The sequence below is a fragment of the Schistocerca piceifrons genome, chromosome X, assembly GCF_021461385.2.
Source record: "Schistocerca piceifrons isolate TAMUIC-IGC-003096 chromosome X, iqSchPice1.1, whole genome shotgun sequence".
In the NCBI taxonomy this organism is placed as follows: Eukaryota; Metazoa; Arthropoda; class Insecta; order Orthoptera; family Acrididae; genus Schistocerca; species Schistocerca piceifrons.
Window position 1 is genome coordinate 142,436,277 of NC_060149.1, and position 23,257 is coordinate 142,459,533.

At 38.1% G+C, this 23,257-nt stretch overlaps 1 protein-coding gene across 1 annotated transcript in view; it reads right to left on the reverse strand.

Moving 5' to 3' along the window:
* The window catches only part of LOC124722853 (omega-amidase NIT2), a 34,066-nt gene extending 13,419 nt beyond the window's left edge, over positions 1-20,647 (reverse strand). Inside the window, exons 1-3 of the mRNA XM_047247979.1 lie at positions 20,380-20,647; positions 11,795-11,941; positions 9,934-10,118 (exon numbers count right to left, since the gene is read on the reverse strand). Coding sequence (XP_047103935.1) covers positions 9,934-10,118; positions 11,795-11,941; positions 20,380-20,392 — 345 coding nt within the window. The 5' untranslated portion in view covers positions 20,393-20,647. The remainder of the gene's footprint in view (positions 1-9,933; positions 10,119-11,794; positions 11,942-20,379) is intronic.
* Between the last annotated feature and the right edge of the window lie 2,610 nt (positions 20,648-23,257).

Here is a 23,257-nt window from a genome sequence, read left to right on the forward strand (position 1 = left end):
TCCCTCGTCATTGTCTCTACTACTTTTCCTCCCTACGACGAGATGGCAGAAGACTGGTCTGATTACGAAAAACGTCTTTGACGGCACTTCTTGGCATTTCATGTCGCGGACGAACAAACATGTAAGTCTCTGTTCCTTTCATGGATTTCACCTCAAATGTATCGGTTGTTGTCGCAATTGGCTCCTTTGAAAGATCCTGCGTCTTTGTTCTTTGCTGAAATGTGCTCACTTCTGTCCGTCTATTTTCAAAAGCAAATGCATGTGGTAGCCTCTCGCGTTGCCTTTTATCGTTGTCAAAAACAACCGAATCAATCCTATCACACTTGGGCTGCTGAACTTCACAGCCTCAGTAGAAAGTGTCAATTTGTTACTGAGGTTCACAAAGAATCCTACACTGATTCCATGGTACGGGATGCTATTATCCGATCGGCGCCCGACAAAGAAGTTAGGCAACGTGCCCTTCAGTTGGCAAATCCGACTCTAGATGAAGTTCTATCCATTGCCCAGTCTTTTGAAATTTCTTGCGCCACTGGAGCGCAAACAGAGGCATGGGGCAATGTCGGGGAAATACAACCTCTGTGCGACGTTGACAAAACGTGTGGTGTGTCCCTGCCGGCCGACGTGGCTGTAGTACTAGCTCCCAAGCGCAGCCTCGGCCTAACCATAAACAAACATCTAAGAAACTGCAGCAAAACCCACGGCAACTTCCTTCATGTCCGCGGTGTTTTACGAAACATTCACAAGAAGATTGTTCACAACGTTGGGCCGTGTGTCACAAATGCAAAAAAAAGGGTCATGTGTCATCCATTTGCAAATCCGACCGCATACATGATGTTCATAAACATGACACTGATTCTGATTCTGTGTTGTCTGTCAATTGCACTTCTTCCCTTTCAGGGAAGTTATTCCTCACTGTCCAAATACTTGGTTGAGATGTTCGCATGCAGGTGGATACTGGTTCTGCTGCCACTATCATCAATTCTCAGACGTATCTTCAGTTGGGTTCTCCAATCCTGTCACCTGTCACTAGGCAATTACGGACTTACAATAAACAGAATATTTCTCTCTTGGGACAATTTGATGCTGAGGTATCTTACAAATCTGTCGTTCGCACTGTTCCCATATTTGTGGTCGACCATAGTAACGTAGAGAATCTTTTTGGTTTTGATGCCTTTCGCGTTTTTGGGCTTAATATCTGAGCTGTTGACATTGATATAACTGTTTCTCTTTTCTCCAAAGGTCTCTCTAATTTTCTTATAGGCAGCATCTACCTTTCCTTTAGTTTTGCATGCTTCTACAGCCTTTCAATTGTCCTCTAGTCATACCTGCTTAGCCATTTTGCTCTTACTATCAATCTCATTTTTAGATGTCTGTATTCCTCCTAAGCTGGCTGCGGTGGCCAAACGGTTCTAGGCGCTTCAGTCCAGAACTGCGCGACTGCTACGGTCGCAGGTTCGAATCCTGCCTCGGGCTTGGATGTGTGTGATGTCCTTAGGTTAGTTAGGTTTAAGTAGTTCCAAGTTCTAGGGGGCTGATGACCTCAGATGTTAAGTCCCATAGTACTCAGATCCATTCCTCCTAAATGCCAAATACAGAGGATACCAGGATGGCCTGGTGTTTCTTGACTTCCAGAAAACTTTTTATTCAGTATTACATCAACACCTAAGGAAAATGGGTTTATATGGGATACCTAAACATGTTTGCAACTGGATCAAAAACTTCTTGGCAGGCACAATGTAACATATTACAGTTATATATGGCGACTGAAGTAATGCCCAAGGGAAGTGTAATAGGGCTATTACTGCTCATGTTATTCATTAATGACTTAGCAGACAGTAATAGCTAAACTCTCAGACTTTTCATTAGGAAAATCTACCTGATAAAATTTGAGAATACACACACACACACACACACACACACACACACACACTCTCTCTCTCTCTCTCTCTCTCTCTCTCTCTCTCTCTCTCTCTCTCGGTAAATGTGGATAACACGAATGAATTTAGTATGAACCCAACAATTCACAACCACAACACTTATCCACAAAAGTTATGTAGACATCCCTTGCTAGGGTTCAGAAGGACGTTTTACTTTCTGGTGCAAAGGTGCAGGTTCCTAGAGTACATCAGGAAGGAAACTGAAAATCCCTAAATATTTAAAAACAAAGTAAAAGAATATCTCATTAGCGACTCCTGCTACAATGTATCAGAATACCAGGACTCAAGAATGCGAATTCCATGTAACCCTAACATTTGTATTAGATACATCCTTACTTTCCCAGTATATAGATATGACTATGGTCCTTGCTAAGTCACATAAATGCATTTTTTGCTATGTTAGAGAAGAACAGGAGCTGAGTAGCATGGGAGGTGCAGGAGCAATGGCTTTTTTCTAAAGTAGCTGTTTTTCTCCCAACAAAGTAGTCTAGAGGTTAATACCATAATTATAGTTTAAGTGCACTAGTCATAATTTGTTGTTAATATACTATACAGAAGTAGCCACTGCCTGTTAACATATAAGTTGACTTATTTCACATCCCTGAAGGCTCTTCTTCATCGTGGAACTTACAGAACACACTATCAAACAGTTACCTGTTGTGTACATTACTTAACATGGTGGGGGGCCAGCTTTTAAAGACAGAAAAGCTCTATAACACTCTTGTGACCATCCAAATTTGTTCCTGCATTACGAATAAATTTCCCATAGTAGTTCACTTTTCCCATGAAAACTTGCAGTTCTTTCTGGTTTTAAGGTGTAGATAATTCATCGACACAATTAACATGATTATTCATTAGGTTTAACTTCTCCTAACTTCGTATGTATCTTAAATATTCAACTCTTGCTTCAAGGAAAAAACAGCACTTATTTAAGTCTGGCAACAGACTCAATAATGTTTCTGGGTTTTTTGTAGGCTGTTCCTCTTATCTCCCTTCAATAATAATATTGTCAAGAAAATTAATTCACTGAGGGTCATGTTAATCAACGGTTACAAACAATGCTGGAAGAATTTTGTCACTCAAGTTTCCTGATTGTGCTACTGTAATACTGGGTGATTTCAACTTGCTATGTATAGAAAGGCAGAGTCATGCGATCAAAAATGGTGCTGCATACAGGGGTTCATCTGACATTATTCTGAATGTCTTGTCCAAAAATTGCTCACTCATAAAGGTAACATCTTAGACCTCCTAGCAACAAACAGACCTGGAACTTTCAAATCAGTTAACATAGAGGAGGGTATCAGTGAACATAAAGCTGTGATAGCATCTATGACTACAGCTACTACAAGGAATGTTGAGGAGAATAGGAAAATATGTTTGCTTAGCAAGAGTGATAGGATAAAAATCGCCGAGTATCTGAGTAGTCGACATCAAATATTCAGTGCTGAGAATGAGGATGCAGAGCACAAATGGAAAAAAAATTCAAAACCATCATGCACTATGCCTTGACAAGCTTGTTTCAAGTAAGGTCTTAAGGGATGGAAAAGATGCACCATGGTTTCCTAATCTCGTTAGAAAACTGCTTGTACACAGAGAGAGGTTCATCACAGATTCAAGAGAAGTCAAAACATAGCTGACAAATAAAAGCTGAATGAAACAAAAATAAGGGTAACAAGAGCAATCATTGCTGCCTTCAGTGACTATGAAAGTAACCTTCCGCCAACCGATCTGACTAAAAGCAATAAGAGGTTTCGGTCTTACATTTATTTATTTATTCATCTGTTGAACAATATACATTGTATGGATGATGTGAAATGTTCGTACAATAATTCTTATTAAAATAAACATTCCTCTTACAGTATTTATAGCTCCTATACTTAGTTCTCCTTTTTTAATCATGCCATAAATTGTTACATAGCACAAAGTTCATGAACATTAAGTTACTATTTATGGTTATTTTTAATATTCATTTACAGTGTGCAAGCTATTATTTAGTAAATATTTTTTTAGGCTTTGGTGCTGAAGATGTGTGGATCACTCCAATCTTTTATTTCTTGTGGCAGTCTATTGTACAATTTTATTCCATGGTATAATACACTATTTTGAGTTTTTGACTTGTTTCTTCTATTTATAAGTAAATAAGTTAGCATATCAAAATCATCTATTCAATCACTCAGGAATCATACTGGTACCAAAATGGAAGATAACAGAGAGAAGTCTAAAGTATTGAATTTGGTCCACTGAAATTGTTTCACCAAAGAAGAGCCTCCTTTCAATCACTGTATGAACACCAAAAGGGCAGATATTAAGGTAAGGGATCACAGAATACAAAAGACACTACAGATGCTTAGTAGTGGAAAGACATCAGGGGCAGATTAGATACCTGCAAGATTCTGCAGAGATTAAGCTAAAGAGCAGCACTTTATTGTAGGTCACTGGAGTGACAGAGGGTACCTAGCAAATGGAAGAAGTGCAGGTCATTCCCATTTTCAAGAAGGGTCGTAGGACAGATGCACATAAATATAGACCTGTATCTCTGACATCAACCCACTGTAGAATTACGGAGCACAGTCTATGGATGTATGTATTGACGATTTTGGAGAATGAAAATCTCCTCCACAAAAATCAACATAGATTCCACAGAGATCTTGCAAAGCTCAGTTCACTCTGTTCCTCCATGAGATCCACAGTGCTGTAGACATCAGCACTTGGGTTAATTCCATGTTCTTAGATTTCAGGAAGGAATCTGGACAGCCATACTTAGTGAAAAAATATGAACTTACAATGTATCAGACCAGATTTGTGAACAAATTTAAGACATCCTTGCAGAGAAAATTCAACATGTTAGTCTTAATGGAACAAAATGGATAGATGTAAACATAATTTCAGGAATACTCCAGGAAGTGTTATAGAACCATTGCTGTATATATGATCTACTAGAAAATGTTGGAAAATCCACATGGGGCTATTCACAGATGATGCAGTCATCTGCAACAATGTAGCAATGCCAGAAGAGTGTAGCAATTCACAAAAAGGCCTGCAGAGGATTGATGAATGGTGCAGGGACTGGCAGTTGACCCTGAACATGAATAATTGTCCTTTTCCTTATATTGTTGGTATTGCAACCTGGAGTTTCCATTGTTTAATTGTAATATGTTGTGCATACAAAGGATAAGAAATCCACTATTGTACAACTACACTATTGATGACAAATTCCTTGAAACAGTACCTAGCATAAAATATTTAGAAGTAATCATTCAGAGTGGCCTTAAGTGGTATGAACACATTAACACAAATAGTAGTTCAACTGAAATTCAGAGGAAGAATCTTCAGGAAATGTAACTTACCAACAAAAGAAGTGGCCCACAAAACACTTGTTTGATTGACTCTTGAGTACTGCTCATCACTCTGGGATCCTTACCAGGTAAGACTAATAGAAGAGATAGAGAAGAGCCCACAAATAATAGTGTGTTTCATCACAGAATCATTAAGACAGCACAAGAGTATTATCAAGGTACTCCACAAACTCTAGTGCTAGATGCTACAAGAAAGGCATTGTTCATCATGGAGTGATTTACTATTGTAATTCTGACAGAGTACATTCCAAAAACAGAAAGTCTCTGAAAAGCCAGTTTCAGAAAAAAATGCTGGTTCCAGGCTAGTTTTGATGTGAATTCTTTGGGAATGAGGAAGAGGACACATATCAAATTATCAGATTTACTGTAGTTCAAAGAGGCCACATAGGCAAACGTTCCCACATCACTTACAATTTATGACCAGGCATGTAGGAGGTTCATACAATTTCTGCAGATTTGAAGGAAAGATCAATTCTTCAGTGCTACATGTGCTTTGTAGTTTAATTTACATTCCAGTTCTGGTTCAAACATTGATTACATAGTTCTTTTAGGTTACTGTGTAGCATATAACCCTTAGTTCTCTATGACATGAATCTGAAAAGCAAAACTCAAAAAAATTATAAAGCCAAAAATTCTCTCCTTTGTGGAAGACACAGTGATGAGAAATGTCAGACCTGCTTTAATTTCTTGTATGATACGGTCATTGTTATTTGTTCTATGAGGTGAAATTCCTTTTCATTATAATTCAGGAGATGTTTCTCAGTTTGCTGTAATGGCAGACAATCTATTTTACTGTACATATCTTAACCATTTAAGGAAAGCACTGCATAGGTATCCAGCTAGAATTTCATAGGTGTGCCAGGCAAGCATTGCATAGTGGGCAATTTGTTCATCAATTCCATTTACAGATTAATAATGGGCTTAACACGGTTTAAAATATGTTGCTGTCATGGATGAGCTGCTACCATGCTGTGGTGCTTTCATTTTTAAACAAGAGCTAAGTGGCACCACTTCTGACAACATGCATACACCATGTTTTGATGTAGACAGCAGTTACAGCTGTATGCACTAAAACAGATGGTATATGCCAAAAAGATTGAATCATACTATTTGTGTTATCCATTTACATTGTTGTCAGAATTTACTGTAGCTGACAATTATGATGAAAAATTGTAGTAGTTTGTAAAATGAAGATTTGGTGTTGGTCTTTTACTGTTGTTTGACCTTCACTGCAATTTAACGGTTATTTCATGTACTGGACAAGTTCCAAACTTTATGTTCATGATCAACAGTCTCCTACACATATGTGAAAGGCACATTACTTTAGATTATTATAAAAAAATCTAAATTTTAAAAGCAAAAAAGTTAAATCATATAGATACCTGCACTAGTAGAAATAAAAATGTTAATGACATTAGAAACATTACACAGGGTGTTTCCATGAAAGCACGCAAAAATTTGACTGGACATAGAGGATGCTCCACAGAACAATTTGAGGTAGAGAACCTGGGGTCAGAGAAGCCAGCTTAATTTACATTAGTTAAGTTAACTGCAAATACCAACATTGACACAATGAACATACCATTTGTACTGCATCTTACAAAAGTGCTGAAACTGATGGTCATCAACCTCAATGCAGGCATGACATCACCGAACAAGATTCTGATGCACCCTGACAAATATCCCTGGTGCATTTAAAATCCAATCAGAGGCAGCTACAATTCTGGCAACTAATTCCATCACCGTATCCGCTGGGGTCTCATACACAAGTGACTTTAGACATCCTCATAGGAAATAATCCAGGGGACTCAGGTCGGCTGACCTTGCACTCCATGGGATAGGACCTTCCCTTCTAATCAGGCGAACAGGAAATACGTCCTAGTACTCAGGCTCATTGTCCTCATTTCCTTGCACAAAACGAAGAATGTACATGCAAACTTTTATGTGTGTTGGTTGTAAATAAGCTGGAAAACAGTAATGCTAGGCAAAGAAGTAGAAAAGTTTACTTCCATATCTCCTTATTAACACGGCATCTCCAACCCCACGTTCCCTGCCTCAAATTGCTCAGCGGAGCATTCTCTATGCCCGGTTACATTTTTTGAGTGCTGTTATGGAAATACCCTGCATTGGCTTCCAAGTACTCCTGGGCACAAATCTTGCAATGTAACATAAGGAAAACCAATGTATACAAAAATGTGCAGACATCATCATACATTGCATTATCCTGAGTCGACTGCAAGAATACACAGAAAATTCTACTCTTATCTACGTTATACATGTCCCTGTATACACACACAAATACATAAATAAATACAGAAACTGGGCCTCATAAACACCATGTGCCTTGAAGTTAAATGATAAATACAGGGTGTAACTAAATTCCATTTACAGATGTTAAGGAGTGTAGTGAGGTCCAAGACGGTTAAGTTCGGTACAGGAAGTCACGTATGGAAATGTACAGTTTCCCTGCTACACAGAAAATACCACAACATGCATTCAGATCCCCTGCATTTTCAGTGCCACTGACTAGGGTATTATGTTTACATGCCATTCAGTTGAATTTGTGATCTACTCAGAGAGGTTTGTACGTGCTGTTGTGCTGGTTGTCTTTGTTCACACTGTACTATCATGCACTAGTAATCATTCACTACAGTACAGAATGCAAGCTGTATGTACATTTCATTTTTAGTGTGTTACTGGTGACCATAGTGAACTACATGTTTGCAGAATATACTGATATGATCTTACTGTACAGTGAAGTTCAATGCAATGGGAAGGCTGAACATCAGTTGTATGCACAGGGTTTTCCACATTGTTAGACACCTTTGCACTCCCTCTTTGGTACAATGTACCAGCAGGCCTCAGAAACATGTAAATTCCCCACTAGCAGGCCCGACTGTGGTGTTCCATGGCAGTGCCACATATCCAAGTTTGAAGAGGCTGTACTTCATGCAGTAGAATAAGATGCAATGATGAGTCCCAGAGACATAGCAGGTAGACTGACTGTGGATCACCAAACTGGCTGGCATGTTACACATGAACAGCAGTTACACCAGTACCACCCCCTGAAGTTACAGGCAATGCAGCCACAGGATTTTACATCATGAGCCCACTTCCACAGGTGGTTCTTGTAATGTTGTGTGGTGAAATCTGACCTCCCAAGGCAGATCCTTTTTACGGATTAAACCCAATTTACCAGGGAAGGTGTTCTCAATTACCACAACAGTCATGTGAGATGATGAAAATCAGGATGCTGCTTGCCACCATGGGTTTCAGGAACAATATGGTTTGAACACTTGGACAGGGATACTGGCTGGACATGTGACTGGGCAATACCTTAATCGACCACATCTTATGGGTGATGCATACTTGTCATTTCTTGATGGCATGCTGCATGGGCCCTTGGAAGATGCACAACTGCATGTGCATCAAAACTTGTGGTTCCAGCATTATGGTATACCACCTCATTTCACATGTGTGTTCCGAGGTCATAGGACTAATGATTTGGGCAATAGTGGATAGATGGTCACAGTGACCTGACTGTTTGGTCTGCATGTTTGCCTGACTTGAACCTGCTTGACTTCTACGTGTTGGGTCACATGAAATCCTTGATTTACAAGACCACTGTGGGGTCTGAAGAAGACCTACTGGTATAGGTTATGGCTACAGTGGGTGCCGGAGGACCAGGGATTGGTGATGAAGTGTAACTGAACATGGTACAAAGGTACCAGTGTTGCTGTTGGTAATCATCACATGGAGCGTACTTATTAAGTAGACCTAGATAGCACACAGCAAGAGTCAGAGAGCAACATTTGCTGTAGTATTTTGTGAGTAGCAGGAAAACGATGTATTTCTGGACACGAGTTCCAATGCTAAACTTAACCATCTTGGTCCCCACTACAAGTCCTCAAAATCTGTACAGGAAATTTTATATTGCAACCTGTATATCCATATATGGCCAAAATAATTTTTTTTATAAACAAAACATTTGGCTAAAGCATGATCCTTTCCCAAGTGTTTCACAATTTCTCTTGGGGTTTTTTCAGATTCTGAAGAAGTTTCAACTACATTTCCAGACTACAAATATTTCTCTACCATCCCACTCTCAAACAGCATGTGGGAGAAACAAACATCTAAATCTTTCCAAGCTAGCTCTGGCTTCTCTTATCTTATTATGATGGACATTTCTACCTATGTAAGTGGAAGTTAACAAAACGTTTTGGAATTCAAAATAACTAGCTAATGGTTAAAATTCATGGAAAGATCTCACTGTAACAAAATGCACCTCTGTTTCAATTATTCTCACCCCAGTTCACTTATCAAACCATAACACCACATCTGTTTTAGGGCAAACAGAGTAATGTGCTATACCTGATAAAGTATATGCTTCAGAACTGTTACTCTAAGATTATGTAAAAAGAGCATCACAAATTTTTGATACTGAAAAATCAACCTCATTGACATTCCTACAATCCCTAGTATTTATTCCTGTGGGTAAATATTATTATGTGTCAGGCGGTTAATGCGCTACACATTTGCAACATGTTTAAAACTGTTCGATGAGCTGTGAATTTAACTTTACGTCTGTCTTTTGTGGACATTTGTTTATTTACCAACTGGAATCAGTAGTTTCAAGTTACCTTTCGGTGTTTAGCCACCATCTGGCCGGATCTATTCCAGATTGTGCAAGTGTTATATAACTTATTTCCATCCCGTTCAGGAATAGACCCACCAATTAAATAGACATTATTTTCTTTAGCTGCTTGTGATAATGCTTTGCTTGTCTCACCACTGGGAATTTCCTCAGCATAACTGGAGAAATATTCTGAAATATGTCAATTAATAAATCAAACAATGGAAAGTCCAGGATGGAATGACAACAATATGGGAAGGATAGATTGCTACATATCATGTGGAGAAGGCACTGACCCTCAGACAGGCACAATGAAAAAGACTGTGAAAGTAATAAAGCTTTCAGCTAAAGTCCTTCTGCAGTAGAAAACACACACATTCACACAAGTACAACACACATAGGCACTGTCTCAGGGCACTAGCATGTGAATATGTGCATGTTTCCTACTGGAGAATAAGGATTTTATCCAAATTAACATTTTAACAGTCTTTTTCATTGTGCCTGTATACAACTGAACACCTTTTCTATATGGAGAGTAGCAATCTGTCCTTCCAAATCGTCAACAAATAAATCAGAAAGCTACACAATAAAAACTTTAAGAATACAAAGGATACCAGCAAAACATAAAAGGATTCAGCTAAAACATTCTCATTCTCATTCTCTCTCTCTCTCTCTCTCTCTCTCTCTCTCTCTCTCTCTCTCTCCGCCAAAACATTTCAAATTCTAGAAAGAGAAATGGTAGTAAAAAACAGTCAAAACAGACAGAAGGAAAAATAAGATCATGGTTTCATTTCTCATTGACAATAAGGTCATTTGTGATGGAGGACATGCTCAAAATTGGACATGATTAGGAAGGAAACTGGTTCTGTCATTTTAAGATGACACAATACAGAGACTGCTGAAAAGAAATAAAAATGAAGAGGTGGGATGATTTTAGAAAAGAATGAGGAAGCAAGGAAGAAAGAAAACATCAAGCAGATGGTGAGAACAATGTGCATTTTGAGAAATTACTTGCCCTGTATGGAGCACTGGCATCGAATAGAGGAACTGAATAACCCTAGGGACAAAACAAGTAACCCAATGCCCATTGTTACATGTACAGTAAAATATAATGAAAATTTGTTTGTGTACACTTAATTTGGCTGGGAGTTAGCTCCTATCATTCTCTTCCTCCTGGCAAACTTCCTGTTGGGTTTCACACCTACAAAAATTATCCTACTGGCCAGTTCAAAGCTATATGACGCGTAAAACACTAGCTGCATAATAGTTAACAACAAACCATGACAACAGCATGAACATAATTCATAACTACTTAAAAGTCTGTACACAATATTTCTGCTCTGAGAAAACAACTAGTGAATCCAGTCAAAATGTACAGCAGTGAGTAATTATGGAAGAAGCAGCACAGACTTTAAAAGTGCAAAATAAACCAGAAAACAATAACAGATTTAACAATAAATGACTTCAGCTCAAAGTGCAAGAAACTCAACCAGCTTAAAAATTTCTGAACAGAGCATACTAAAGATACACAGTCACAGAAAGCAAGTATTGGTAATATTAAGCTACAATAACGGACAATAATAGCGGCTGCCATTTTATATATTACAATTTCATGTTCTGTTGTCAATGACATCATTCAGGATGGTGAACCTCCTCATCTTTTTTAATTAGGAAAGTAGAAATAATTGGCCAGTCTTAATGAATGAACCGTATAAGCATTATTTCACTTCTAACTTCAATTTCACCAATTATCTGCAAAAAGTTAGAAATTTTCCCCACACATTTAAAGCTGAGAGAGAGAGAGAGAGAGAGAGAGAGAGAGAGAGAGAGAGAGAGAGAGAGAGATACTGACATTTCTGTGTTCTTACTTGTTCCATATGGTGAGTTGAAGCATTCAGGAAGAATGACAACATCAGATCCTTTTTCCTTCGCTTGCTTAATGAAGTCTATGGCTTTTTTTACATTATTTTCCTTTGTTCCACCAACCACAAGTTGAACCAGTGCAATTCTGAACTCTAAGAAAAAAATAAAATAAAAAGATGATAATTTTATTAATAATCAGTGATGCCTCACACAAATGTTTTTCATATTTATATCACTAGTGACCCACTGCAGCTTTGCAGGGGTGGTTCTAAGTTTCTACTGTTGGACAAATTGTCTGGCATAGTGGTGATAAATTACACACACAAACCTTCCTCATCAATTAGTGAAACCTGTATCAAAATCCCTACACTAGTTCCTGACATTAGCCTTCACATTCAGTTAGAAAAATACCGCTGCAGACTTCAGTTTACAATATTTATAGGTGTGCAATGTGAAAGATTGAACCCATTGTAGAAGTAAAATTATTAATTTATACTAAGAGTAATCTATTTTTAGTGATCACTGAAGACTGCAAATTGTACTAGATGTTTTACGTGGGCTATGAAGTTCTCGCTGTTTCTATGATGATTTGAGTGTTAAGTTTGCCTCTAGCTTTCATTTTTATAATATAGGAAAGGTTATTGTTTGATGTCCCACCAACATTTAGATCATTAACAACTGAGCACTACAGTACACTGGCAATGATGAAGAAGGAAATTGCTTGCGGCTTCACTGATGAAACTGTAACCATCACCTGCATGAAATTAGGAAAAACCATGAAAAACATAGATCTGGATAGTGTGTCAGGGATTTGTACTCCACTACAAAATACAATCCAGTGTCATAACCACTATATTTCAGATCATGAGAAATCTGATAAGCTTTATATTTTTAAGCATATCAAGAAAAGTATTTTAGCAATTCGTTTTTTGTTTAGTAAAGCACATGGAAAAATGAACACTTCTGTTCGTAGTTCCAGTGGCTAATATAACTGACTGTTTTATTAAACTAAGAAGGAAATGCTACTCGAGTTTGCAAGCTATAATATCCAACTAAATTACAAATACAGCATTACGTTATTAACATGCTATTTTTGCTGTAGCGCATGACTAGCCCCACAGCTCTTCCTGTGGCAAGCACACTGGTGACTTCACAATGATGAAATATGTTTTCAGTAGGGGTGCACAGTTGGAAAGTTAGTAGCACAAATAAACAAATGACTATCCTGATTTTTCCTACCAATGACATGATATTCTCTCTTTGGTTCATTTACAGCATCAGTCGCACTCATTGCAGTCTCCATGGCATCATTCACTCATTTTCACCACTTCTTGATTGGACCTTGATGATATGGTCACACTGTCAGTAGTTGCCCAGCTAGTGATAATCCTATTACCAGCTGGGATTCTCTTGTGACTTTTGCAGAACATTACTTTCATTATTTTTTCCAAAGAGGAACAACATGACTATATAAATTTATCTCTGGTTGTATTGTACAGTCTCACCTTACTTTCTGTGTTACTTATACATATTCTAACTCGGGTAATACATTCCTTAGGTATCCCGAACTGTACCATGTAGTACTTTAGGCTTCTAAAGTGAATAATGTCATATGGCTTCCTTGAAGTCCACAAAAAGCACATGCACAAAATCTCACTGAGCTGTCAGAGCACACAGATGTGGATGAATCTTTCTGAAAACCACCCGGGTACTCATCTTTCCCCCCCCCCCCCCCCCCCCCCCCCCCCCGCCCCCACTGATGGCATACTTCTACCTAACACACAGCTGGGGAAAAATCTGCACAATGTATGGAGGAGAGAAACTGTGTGTACATTTTTTACAGTCAACCTCCTTGCAAATTACACACATTATCACTGGTCTCCAACCTCCTACACTTTATTACACTGTCCACATCTTCACTATTAGTTGGTGAAGTTTCTCTTGAATTGCATTCTGCTCTTCTGAACACACACAAACTGGATATCATCGGCACCTGGGCATTATTTCTTCAACTCTTTTACTATGTCTTTATTTCCTTCAGTGTTGGTTGATACTAGTCTGGATCTACAATGACAAATTGTTGATGACAATTCCATTTCACAGTTATATTATATATTCCATATAGTGGAATTGCAATTATGTACATCATTGAAACTTCCTGGCAGATTAAAACTGTGTGCCGGACCGAGACTCGAACTCGGGACCTTTGCCTTCCACGGGCAAGTGCTCTACCGACTGAGCTACCCAAGCACGACTCACAGTTCTACTTCTGCCAGTACCTCATCTCCTACCTTCCAAACTTTACAGAAGCTCTCCTGGGAACCTTGCAGAACTAGCACTCCTGAAAGAAAGGATATGTGGAGACATGGCTTAGCCATGCCCGCGAAAAGCAAAGGTCCCGAGTTCGAGTCTCGGTCCGGCACACAGTTTTAATCTGCCAGGAAGTTTCATATCAGCACACACTCCGCTGTAGAGAGAAAATTTCATTCTATGTACATCATTGTTCCTTTTCAACTGTAGTGGATTATTTGCAACAAACTTCATGAGGGAATAAATACACTGTCAAGCAATAATGGGAATGCCGAACTCCTTAAACAGATCTCTACAAGACGATTATGAGTGAGAAGCATATATTATTCTTACAGCAGATATTTGAGCAATTGAGACTTTCTTTCTTAAAGGTGAGTAACTCAAGAACATTATTCCATACGAAATTTTGAATGAAAATTTGTCAACTTACTGATTTCTCTCTCCCCAAGATTTGCAATGATTCTAAGTGCAAAATGTGGTTGACCTGGGTTGTTTTAAGAGTTCCAAAACATGCTTTTTCCAGTTAAAATTCTCATCAATAAGGACACCTATTCTCATCAATATGGACACCTAAGAATTTTGAAGTTTCCACCCCATTTATTATTTCCTCTCCATGTGTTACAGTTATCATTGGTGTAGTACCCCTAGGTGTGCAGAATTGAATATGTTGTGTCTTTTTAAAACTGAGGGTGAGACAATTTGCGTAAAACCAGAGAATCACACTTTAAAGAATGTTGTTTACCATTTCTTCTACTTCTGTATGTATGTTTGGATTGCTTACAATAGTAGTGTAATCTGCAAAAAGAACTAATTCTGATTGTTAGATATCAGACGGAAGAGCATTTACTATACCATCAGTTCCATAAAACTTCAAATTATCTATGAGAATACTGTGAAGTACACAGTCAAATGCCTTAAATATGGTGCAGAAAATACCAAGTGGCAATGCAAAATTTGGTGAATGAACATGTAAATGGCATTCTCAGTACAGTAACTCTCCTAAAACACAAACTGGGATTTGCTAAGGATATCATTGTTGCAAAGATGAGATATTATTGCAGAACACCTCACCTTCTCAAAGATTTTGGAAAATGATGTCAACAGTGAAACATGTCGGTAGTTACTGACATCTCTCATATCACCTTTCTTAAAGGGGGGTTTAGCAGTGGTATATTTCAGTCTTTCTGGAAAAATGTCTTGATTTAGTGACGTGTTACATATTTCACATAAGACCAGGTTTATTATTTATATTTATTTATCCATCCATCCATTGACAATGTAAATGTAAAATACAGGCACAGATATACATAAATGTACACAGTTACACATATAAGTACATATATACACTTCGTGCCTTACTGTATTTCACTGTTCTACTGAACATACTGTAAAATGGCTCTTAATTGTCAACAAAATTTACACATCATTTCAGGTATTCGTTTACAGTATAAAAACACTTCCTAAAAAATAATTTTTAAGGTATTCCTGCAGGCATATATTTCACTTTTGTCTTTGATTTCTAGTGGTAGTTTATTGTGCAGTTTAATTACATTATATAAGGCACTATTTTGGGTTTTTGTTTTGTTTATATTGAGATGTAACTGGTGGGTGGATCTGGTTCGATGTTTGTGTAGAGACCTGTTTGTTAGATACTGATCAACATCTTTTTTAATGTGGATCAATATTTGCAAAATATACTCACATGGAACAGTCAAGATTCCCATTGATTTAAACAACTCAATGCAGTGAGTTCTCTCGCTACTTTTTCACAATGCATACTGCCCTTTTTTTTAGCTTAAAGATTATCTGTCTGTTCTGCTCATTTGTTCCCAACAACATTATCCCATAACTCATCACAGAAGGAACATATGCAAAATATGTTGTTCCAGTGCATTAGCTACTACACACAGAATTTGTTATTCTAAGTGCAAAGCATGCTGAAGCTGTTTATTTACCAAGGGCAGTAACACGCTCAGTCCGTTTTAGTTGTGCATCAACATGCTTCACTAGAAGTTTTGTTTGTAATACACACTCTATGAGCTGATATTTCACTTTTAAAGAGTTATTTTTGTGTTTTCTGCTGATGTGGAAACTAATGCTTTCTTTTTATGCGGAAACTAACACTGTCTTTTTTTTTTACATTTAAAGTTAATTTGTTTTGTCTACCCATCTGCATATGTGGATAAGTGTTTCTTCAGCTTTGTACATTTGTTGATGTTTTACTGATTAGAATGTTACTGTCATCAGCAAACAGTATGGTTTCACTACGTTTGACACTCTGGGTGAAAATCATTGATATATACCTAGAAAAGTATTGATCCAAGGACACTTCCTGGGGGACTCCAATATTAATGTATTCTGGGTTAGAAATGCATTTTATGACATTATCGAAGTTTTTTATTTTTTTAAAAGGTATGAACGAAACCACTTATTTCTTATTTGGTACCCCTCTTATACCTAGAGCTTCCAGTTTATTTATCAGAATTGTGTGGTCTACTCTACCAAAGGCTTTGCTGAAGTCTGTGCCAGAGTTCATCAGTCATAATACCTGGTGAGTGAAATAGGCTAGTCCTCAAGCAATCCTTGCCACAGGTTTTCATTTGGGAAGAGATCTGGAAACTGTGCTGGCCAAGGCAAAAGTCAAATGCTCTTTGTGTGTTGGTAGGAGAGGACAGCATGAGCAATGTGTGGTACTGAATTATCTTGTTGAAAGATAACGTCTTGGAGACAGCGCACAGCCTCTGGCCTTAACACTCCAAAAATGTACTGCTTGTAGAATAAATTACCAGTTACACTAACCAGAGGTGGTCATTTTGTGTACTCAATGGCGTCCCATACCACCATGTCAGCATAAAGGTGACAAACACAGTCTGGCAATGTCCATTCTCCTTGGAGCTGGCACATGTAGAGACATCCATTGTGATGCTGACTACAGAATGGGACTCGTATGAAAACATGATGTGGTGCCACTCATGTGTCCAGTACTGTTGTTAGGTGTACCACTATCAATGAGACTCGCTCTGCTGTCGCATCAAGGGAAACTGCAACATGATCGTCATGCTCACAGTCTGTGGAGATTCAGACATCATTGCACTTTTTGTGTGGATACTTGTATTGCTGCAGAGACGACCGTTTCCTGAATAAAAGTATGTGATATGGCTGTAAGGTCCTGCACAGCAGAGTAAACAATGTGTCTGTCCTCTCAAGCACTAATAACATGGGGACACTGACATTCTGCATGACATTTAGTATGGCCCCCTTGAGCGCATTGATACCACATTCGCATGACAGTTGGGGGTTTCAACCAATGCGAGGAGCAACATGGCAGAATTACAAACCTCTATCTTGATAGGCAATGATTCTGCCACTGTTGAATTCTGACATGTGCTGTTAAACATTTATTCTTCTTACATGAAGCCTAACTTGATGATCTCACAAATAACCAACTTTCAAATGTGATTTCTGAATGAAAAGCCTCATCTTATCTTTTATAATGTAATTGGCATTACTAAAATGTGCTTTCTGTTGAAACGCTCATTATATCTGCATCCAAGCATGTAGTACACTTCATACCAATTTGAAGTTTTTTGCATGTTGCCTTCAGGGAACTGCAATTTTAACGGCTACTAGGGTATATACCTTTGCTACCATGCTTGTAACTGCTTTGACTGCAGAAACACTTCAGCTCCACCAATTTTCTGAGCAACTAAGTATGACATTAGATTCAAACTATTCGCTCATCTGTTTATGCATACAGTATTTTATCATCATTTATATTATAGATATATGTGAAATAGGTTCATACTTAACCAGGGTGCCATGTCTCCTTTATTGTGAACTGGTTTGACAACAGAAATTTTCAATAATTATCTTAATTTAATATTTTATTAATTATTTTAATCAAAGAGATTACACTGTCTTTACTTGGCATATTTAATGGTTTGAGAGGATATAATTCTCTTCTCTAGAATTACTTAGCTTAGCTACTAGTTCATGGAGTACTTTGTTACACAAATCCACAAAAATTTGTTTATTGTTCATTACTGGTAGTGTCTCTGTCTTTCTTGCACCTGAAATTACACTGTCATCTCTTTTGTAAAACTCTAGCACAGAGTAAAGGGTATACATGGGCTCCTAGACAGGTCAGGATAACAAAATATGGGTCTAGTGCAGCAGGGGATACATCCCGTCGGCTTTGGACAATGACGTCACAAGTCGCCAGAGAGCAGTTTACCATTTTCGCTTTTGCTGTTATGTTTCAGTTTCGTTTTTTTACTGATTGCTTAATAAAGTGGATCTGTTTATTCTATCTCGTGAGATTTTTTTTTTAAAAAGCCAAAAAACACTTATCAGCCACTGAAGGGAGCTACAACACTAAGAAGAATCGCTTCTCGATTGGCCACTTGTGACGTCATTGTCCAAAGCCGACGGGTTGTATCCCCTGCTACACTAGTCCCCAAAATATGTACACATTCACAAACTCTGGAGTTAAGGTTCTCTACATTCAAAGAAAAGTTGCTGTGCTTTCATGTTAAAAATTCTTGTACAGAAAAAAAACAGTTCTTTATGACAAACAGCTTTAGTTTGCTCTGTAATATTGACTTTGGAGTGATTTGTACTTCTTCTAGTGTGTTATAGCATATTTTAACACCACAGTAGAGTACACTTTCTTGATAGGATGATGTTTTGGAAAACAGCTGGTAGATTTTGATTGTCCTCTGGTACTATAACAGTGAATATCATCTTTTTGCATTGTTTTACAAGTTTTCACGAGAGAGTTTCTGTTGAGTAAGTGTGTTTCATGGATAAAAATACGTGAAACATATATAACACCAACCTCAGTGAAACAAAATTCACAATTTTCTACTTTTTTAAAGCCATAAATTACCTTCAACACACTTTTTACATTCTAAATATGTTTATGCCCTGAGTATCATTTCCTCAGATACATAAGAAAGCAGTGAATGAAACTGTGCATGGTATGTATTGTTTGTTTACTTGTTGTATCCTCTATTATTTGGTTTGCTGAATTCAGAGATCCCAAATTTTCTTAGGGCGCGAGTTTCAACAATTTTCTCTTTAATGTTTCTTGGATACATTTATTTGTTTTTGAGCAAACTGATGTGAAGTTAAAGCTCACATTTTTTCAGTAGTTACAATTTGTTTGTTTCTGTTTGAATACTCATAAATTCAGAGTTTAATACCCTTCCATCATAGTACATTTTTGGAGGCTCGTACATTAAAGGTCGTCATCCACATGAACTAGACAGTTCCAGGATCAAAGCAGAATGATAAAAATCAACAGCTCAAGATAAATGTGCACAATATATTTAAAATAAGTATGCCTTATGACGATGGGGTTTGTAGATTTTAGAAGTCAGCAAATTTTTGAGAAACTATATATTTGAGTGACAACTGGAGAATGAACATTTAGAATGTTAGATGTCATTGTTTTTTGGTGTATGCCTACTTTATCATCACAATTTATTTGTTTCAATAAATTGTAAATGAACAAAAAAGGTACTAGTGTGAATCATCTACAAATTACAGTGCAACGTAGATATGTTAAAAATGTGAAATTCAACAAAGAACACTCAACTTGTAAAACTTTAACACACAACCTAAAACAGAAAGTAAAGTACGGCACAACTTACGGTATATGTCTGCCTAGAAAAAGGTCATATTAAAAAAGGAGCAATACTGAAAGCCCAGTAACATTACGTAAGATTTTAGATGAATTCATATCGCTACGTTTTTCTTATTTCGAAAATGATGGAAGAGATGCAGAAGAGGAATAGTGAAGAAAAAGGACTTGAATAGTCAGGAGTGCTCCAAACAGTACTGTTGAACAAATAATACAATTTCAAGCTTGATTCTTCCTTACGTTTTTATTTTCACTTTCAACTCTTGACGGTGGATCGAGAGAAAAATGAGGTGGTACTGATATCAAGTTTCGGCATTTGTGTATGGCAGATTAGAGTCAAATTATTGGTGCCCGAATTGTATACTCGAAATATTTTTTTTCTGGTAGAATGTGACAACCCATAATGTAATTACACATAACTGCACTTCTCTGGTCAGAAAGTACGAAGAGTCAAGGGCTTGAAGTCTACAACGTACACATAGTTGATTATAAGCCTTGATTAAGGAACGAACTTGTTGAGAAACCTACCGCCCTAACTGAACATAAATGGGTGCAACACACTAGAAATGACGCCAAACACCGACTGAATCATTGTTGTACACAAACAGAAAATATGGTTGGAAGCAAATTTCTCACTGTTTGAAGACATCGTTGAAAACTGCCGGCGTTAGATGCTACCTTCAGCCGAATTCGCACGTTTCTGACAACGCACGATATGCAGGAATGACTTGTGAACAACAAAATCCTCTAATAATTCTGTTATCTGTTTAACACGTGACCGTCAAAGTTCAATGTCAACTGCACAGCTGGAAGAACACAATGTTTCGAAGAACCAAGACCGTGGATCCACTAGCTATTTTGTTTATTACCATCTACGCTCATGGAAACAAACATCCAACCTTCCGTATAACATTTATATTTTTTATATCATCTAGTCATTCTCAATGAGCATGCGTTATCACACCGCTCGTGTGTTTCTTTTTGTAGTTGTGGCGATGTTAATTTGTAAACACTTCAATCAGCTGTCTACATTTCTGTCTGAACGTCTGTAGTGCGTGTTAAATGTTGCACATACTGTAGCATAGATAGCGCAACCTGTATTTGGTATTTGGCGCTTGTTCAAATTGGTGTGGGGCGGTTTGAAGACGTGCAAAAATATCTAGAAGAACTATAACTCTAAAACGAGAAGAATACTCCAAATTATTGGTCATAATATCGTACCTGTGGTGTAATGGACGCTTTTTTGTACAGAACATCAAAATATCAGAAGTGTTAAGGTCTCCGTAAACGCGCAAGCCTGTTCGTCAAATCAGCCCTTGCCTAGTCGCGGATTTGTCAAACAAATCCGCACAAGTAAAAAGTATGTCAGTTTAACTATACTCTGAAGCAGACGCTGTTAGTGTTAGCGAGTCGTTTAACAGTAGTGAGAACAGCTACAAATGCAGACAAAGCAGTCCCGGCATTGATTTTGGCACTGTATTTAAAATAGAAGAAAACGAGACGTTGGTCCAGGGAATGCCTTAAAATAAGAGAGATTTACCTATAAAAATTTGCTAGGAAATATTACTCTCAGAACCCGATGATTACAGCAGCTTGCTTCTAATGGACAATTAAAAAAACTCGTTGAGGCTCTCGTAAAAAGAGGTAAATTGTCTGTTAAATTCGCTCTTATATAGCCACCATTGTGTCAAACAAGCCCGTACACGCACCAAGCACGCTTGTCTATTTAACGTTACATTTGAAGTAGACCCTTCTCGTGTGTACTGTATTTTGGACTAGTGGAAATGGCTACAAACGCAGAAAAGGTATTTCTGACATTGACTCTGGCACTATGTTTAAAGCAGCAGAAATCAAGAGATGGTCCAGGAAATGGTTTAAAATGAGGAAGAAATATATACATGAGAAACTGTTAATGTCAGTGTTACACCTGGCACCTGATGATTACATCAACTTTCTGCGGATCGACAGTGAAACTTTTAATAATTTGTTTAGACTTATTTCACCCTCACATTGAAAAAGAGGACAAAAGATGCGAAATTTTATTCTCTTCTACTTGCTTCTCTAATGATCTCATTAAATTACCACAACGTAGGAACATATAACCCACATAGTCAGTGGAAGAACCGAAGAATTTCTATTTTGTTTATTTCATTGCACTCTCGCTTTTATGTTATGCGTTACATAGTGATTTTGTCGCTGATAACTTCGGCGTTGAGCGCCCGTAAGCTGCTTCCTACAGTGCTTTTGTTCGTAATCTCTTCTTGCGTAATATATTTTGGTAATTGTCAGTGCTTTTTTTTAATCCTTTATCGTAGTTTCCATAGTTGTGGAAACTCACAATACAGTGAGATAAATTGTAATAAAACGATTTTTCGCCAAACATATTGTACAGTGCAATCTTTTCGTGGGCTGGTCACAAGGCCTGTCACTAGACTACACTGCTGCATGGTCCAGCTCAGTGACAAAGGGAGAGAACACACATTAAATCAATCATTTTGACTTCACATGTAGGTTATTAGTTACATTACCTTTCATTTGACCTGACCTGATAAAATAATTATCTCAGAGATCGTTACCTTAATCTTCAATTATTTGACCTCAAATTAATTTCCCACGACGTTTTGGACCACAGTCAGCTTGCCTAAGCAGCAGACCAGGGGTTCGTGGGGGCGGACGAATTTTCAGGGTCCAAATTCAATTCATTCTACAATACCGTAAGATTGCGAATATCTGCAGACGCTAGCCAGCCGTTAGTTTCAAATTCAGGCCACGGATACTCGCCGAGGAAGCCTACACTAGGGCCGGCCGTTTCCGTGGAATTTTCGCCACAGCAAGAGCACCAATCACTGGGCCGGGGCTCTGACCGATTCACAGGGGTGTTAACGGTAACAAGCCCCATTGGTTGGGTGGGCTATACGTCCCTTTTATTGTTGGCGGATGCGTACTGTGTTGAGGGTTCCTCGGCCAGTAAAAGTGACGAAAGACTGCAAGAGAAGCCAGCTGGTACTAGTAAACTGAGTGGACCGGATGTGAACAGCAACGACGGTCGTCAGCTCGGAGCCAACCGCCATCTTGGCGTCGGTGATCAAGTTTAGTACATCGTTATCCGCGGTGGTCGTTCCACTCGCGAGATAATAATAAGTTCTATCAGTACCTACATTCAGCGGCATTCAGGGCTATACTGGTTATCGTGTGGCACGCCATAGACAGGGTGCTGTTCAAAGTGATTACTGGGCTTCTATTACCTTTCTTGCTGATAATCAACATTCTTCGTGGTTTCTCTCCTCCCACTCCTGCATAGTTCAGAAGATTGACCAAGCTAATTCAAGGCTTTACTATCATTTTCTGTGTAGTATTTTTGGCCTGCAGCAAGAAGAGATATGAACTGCTGTTTATAAATGTACTGTCATACTTGCAAATCAGGATAGCTTACGTTTCCTTTATGTGCTACTTGAAGTACAATATACTATAAATTTACCAGAAAAGATACATTTTCTCTGGTATGCAGCTCTCT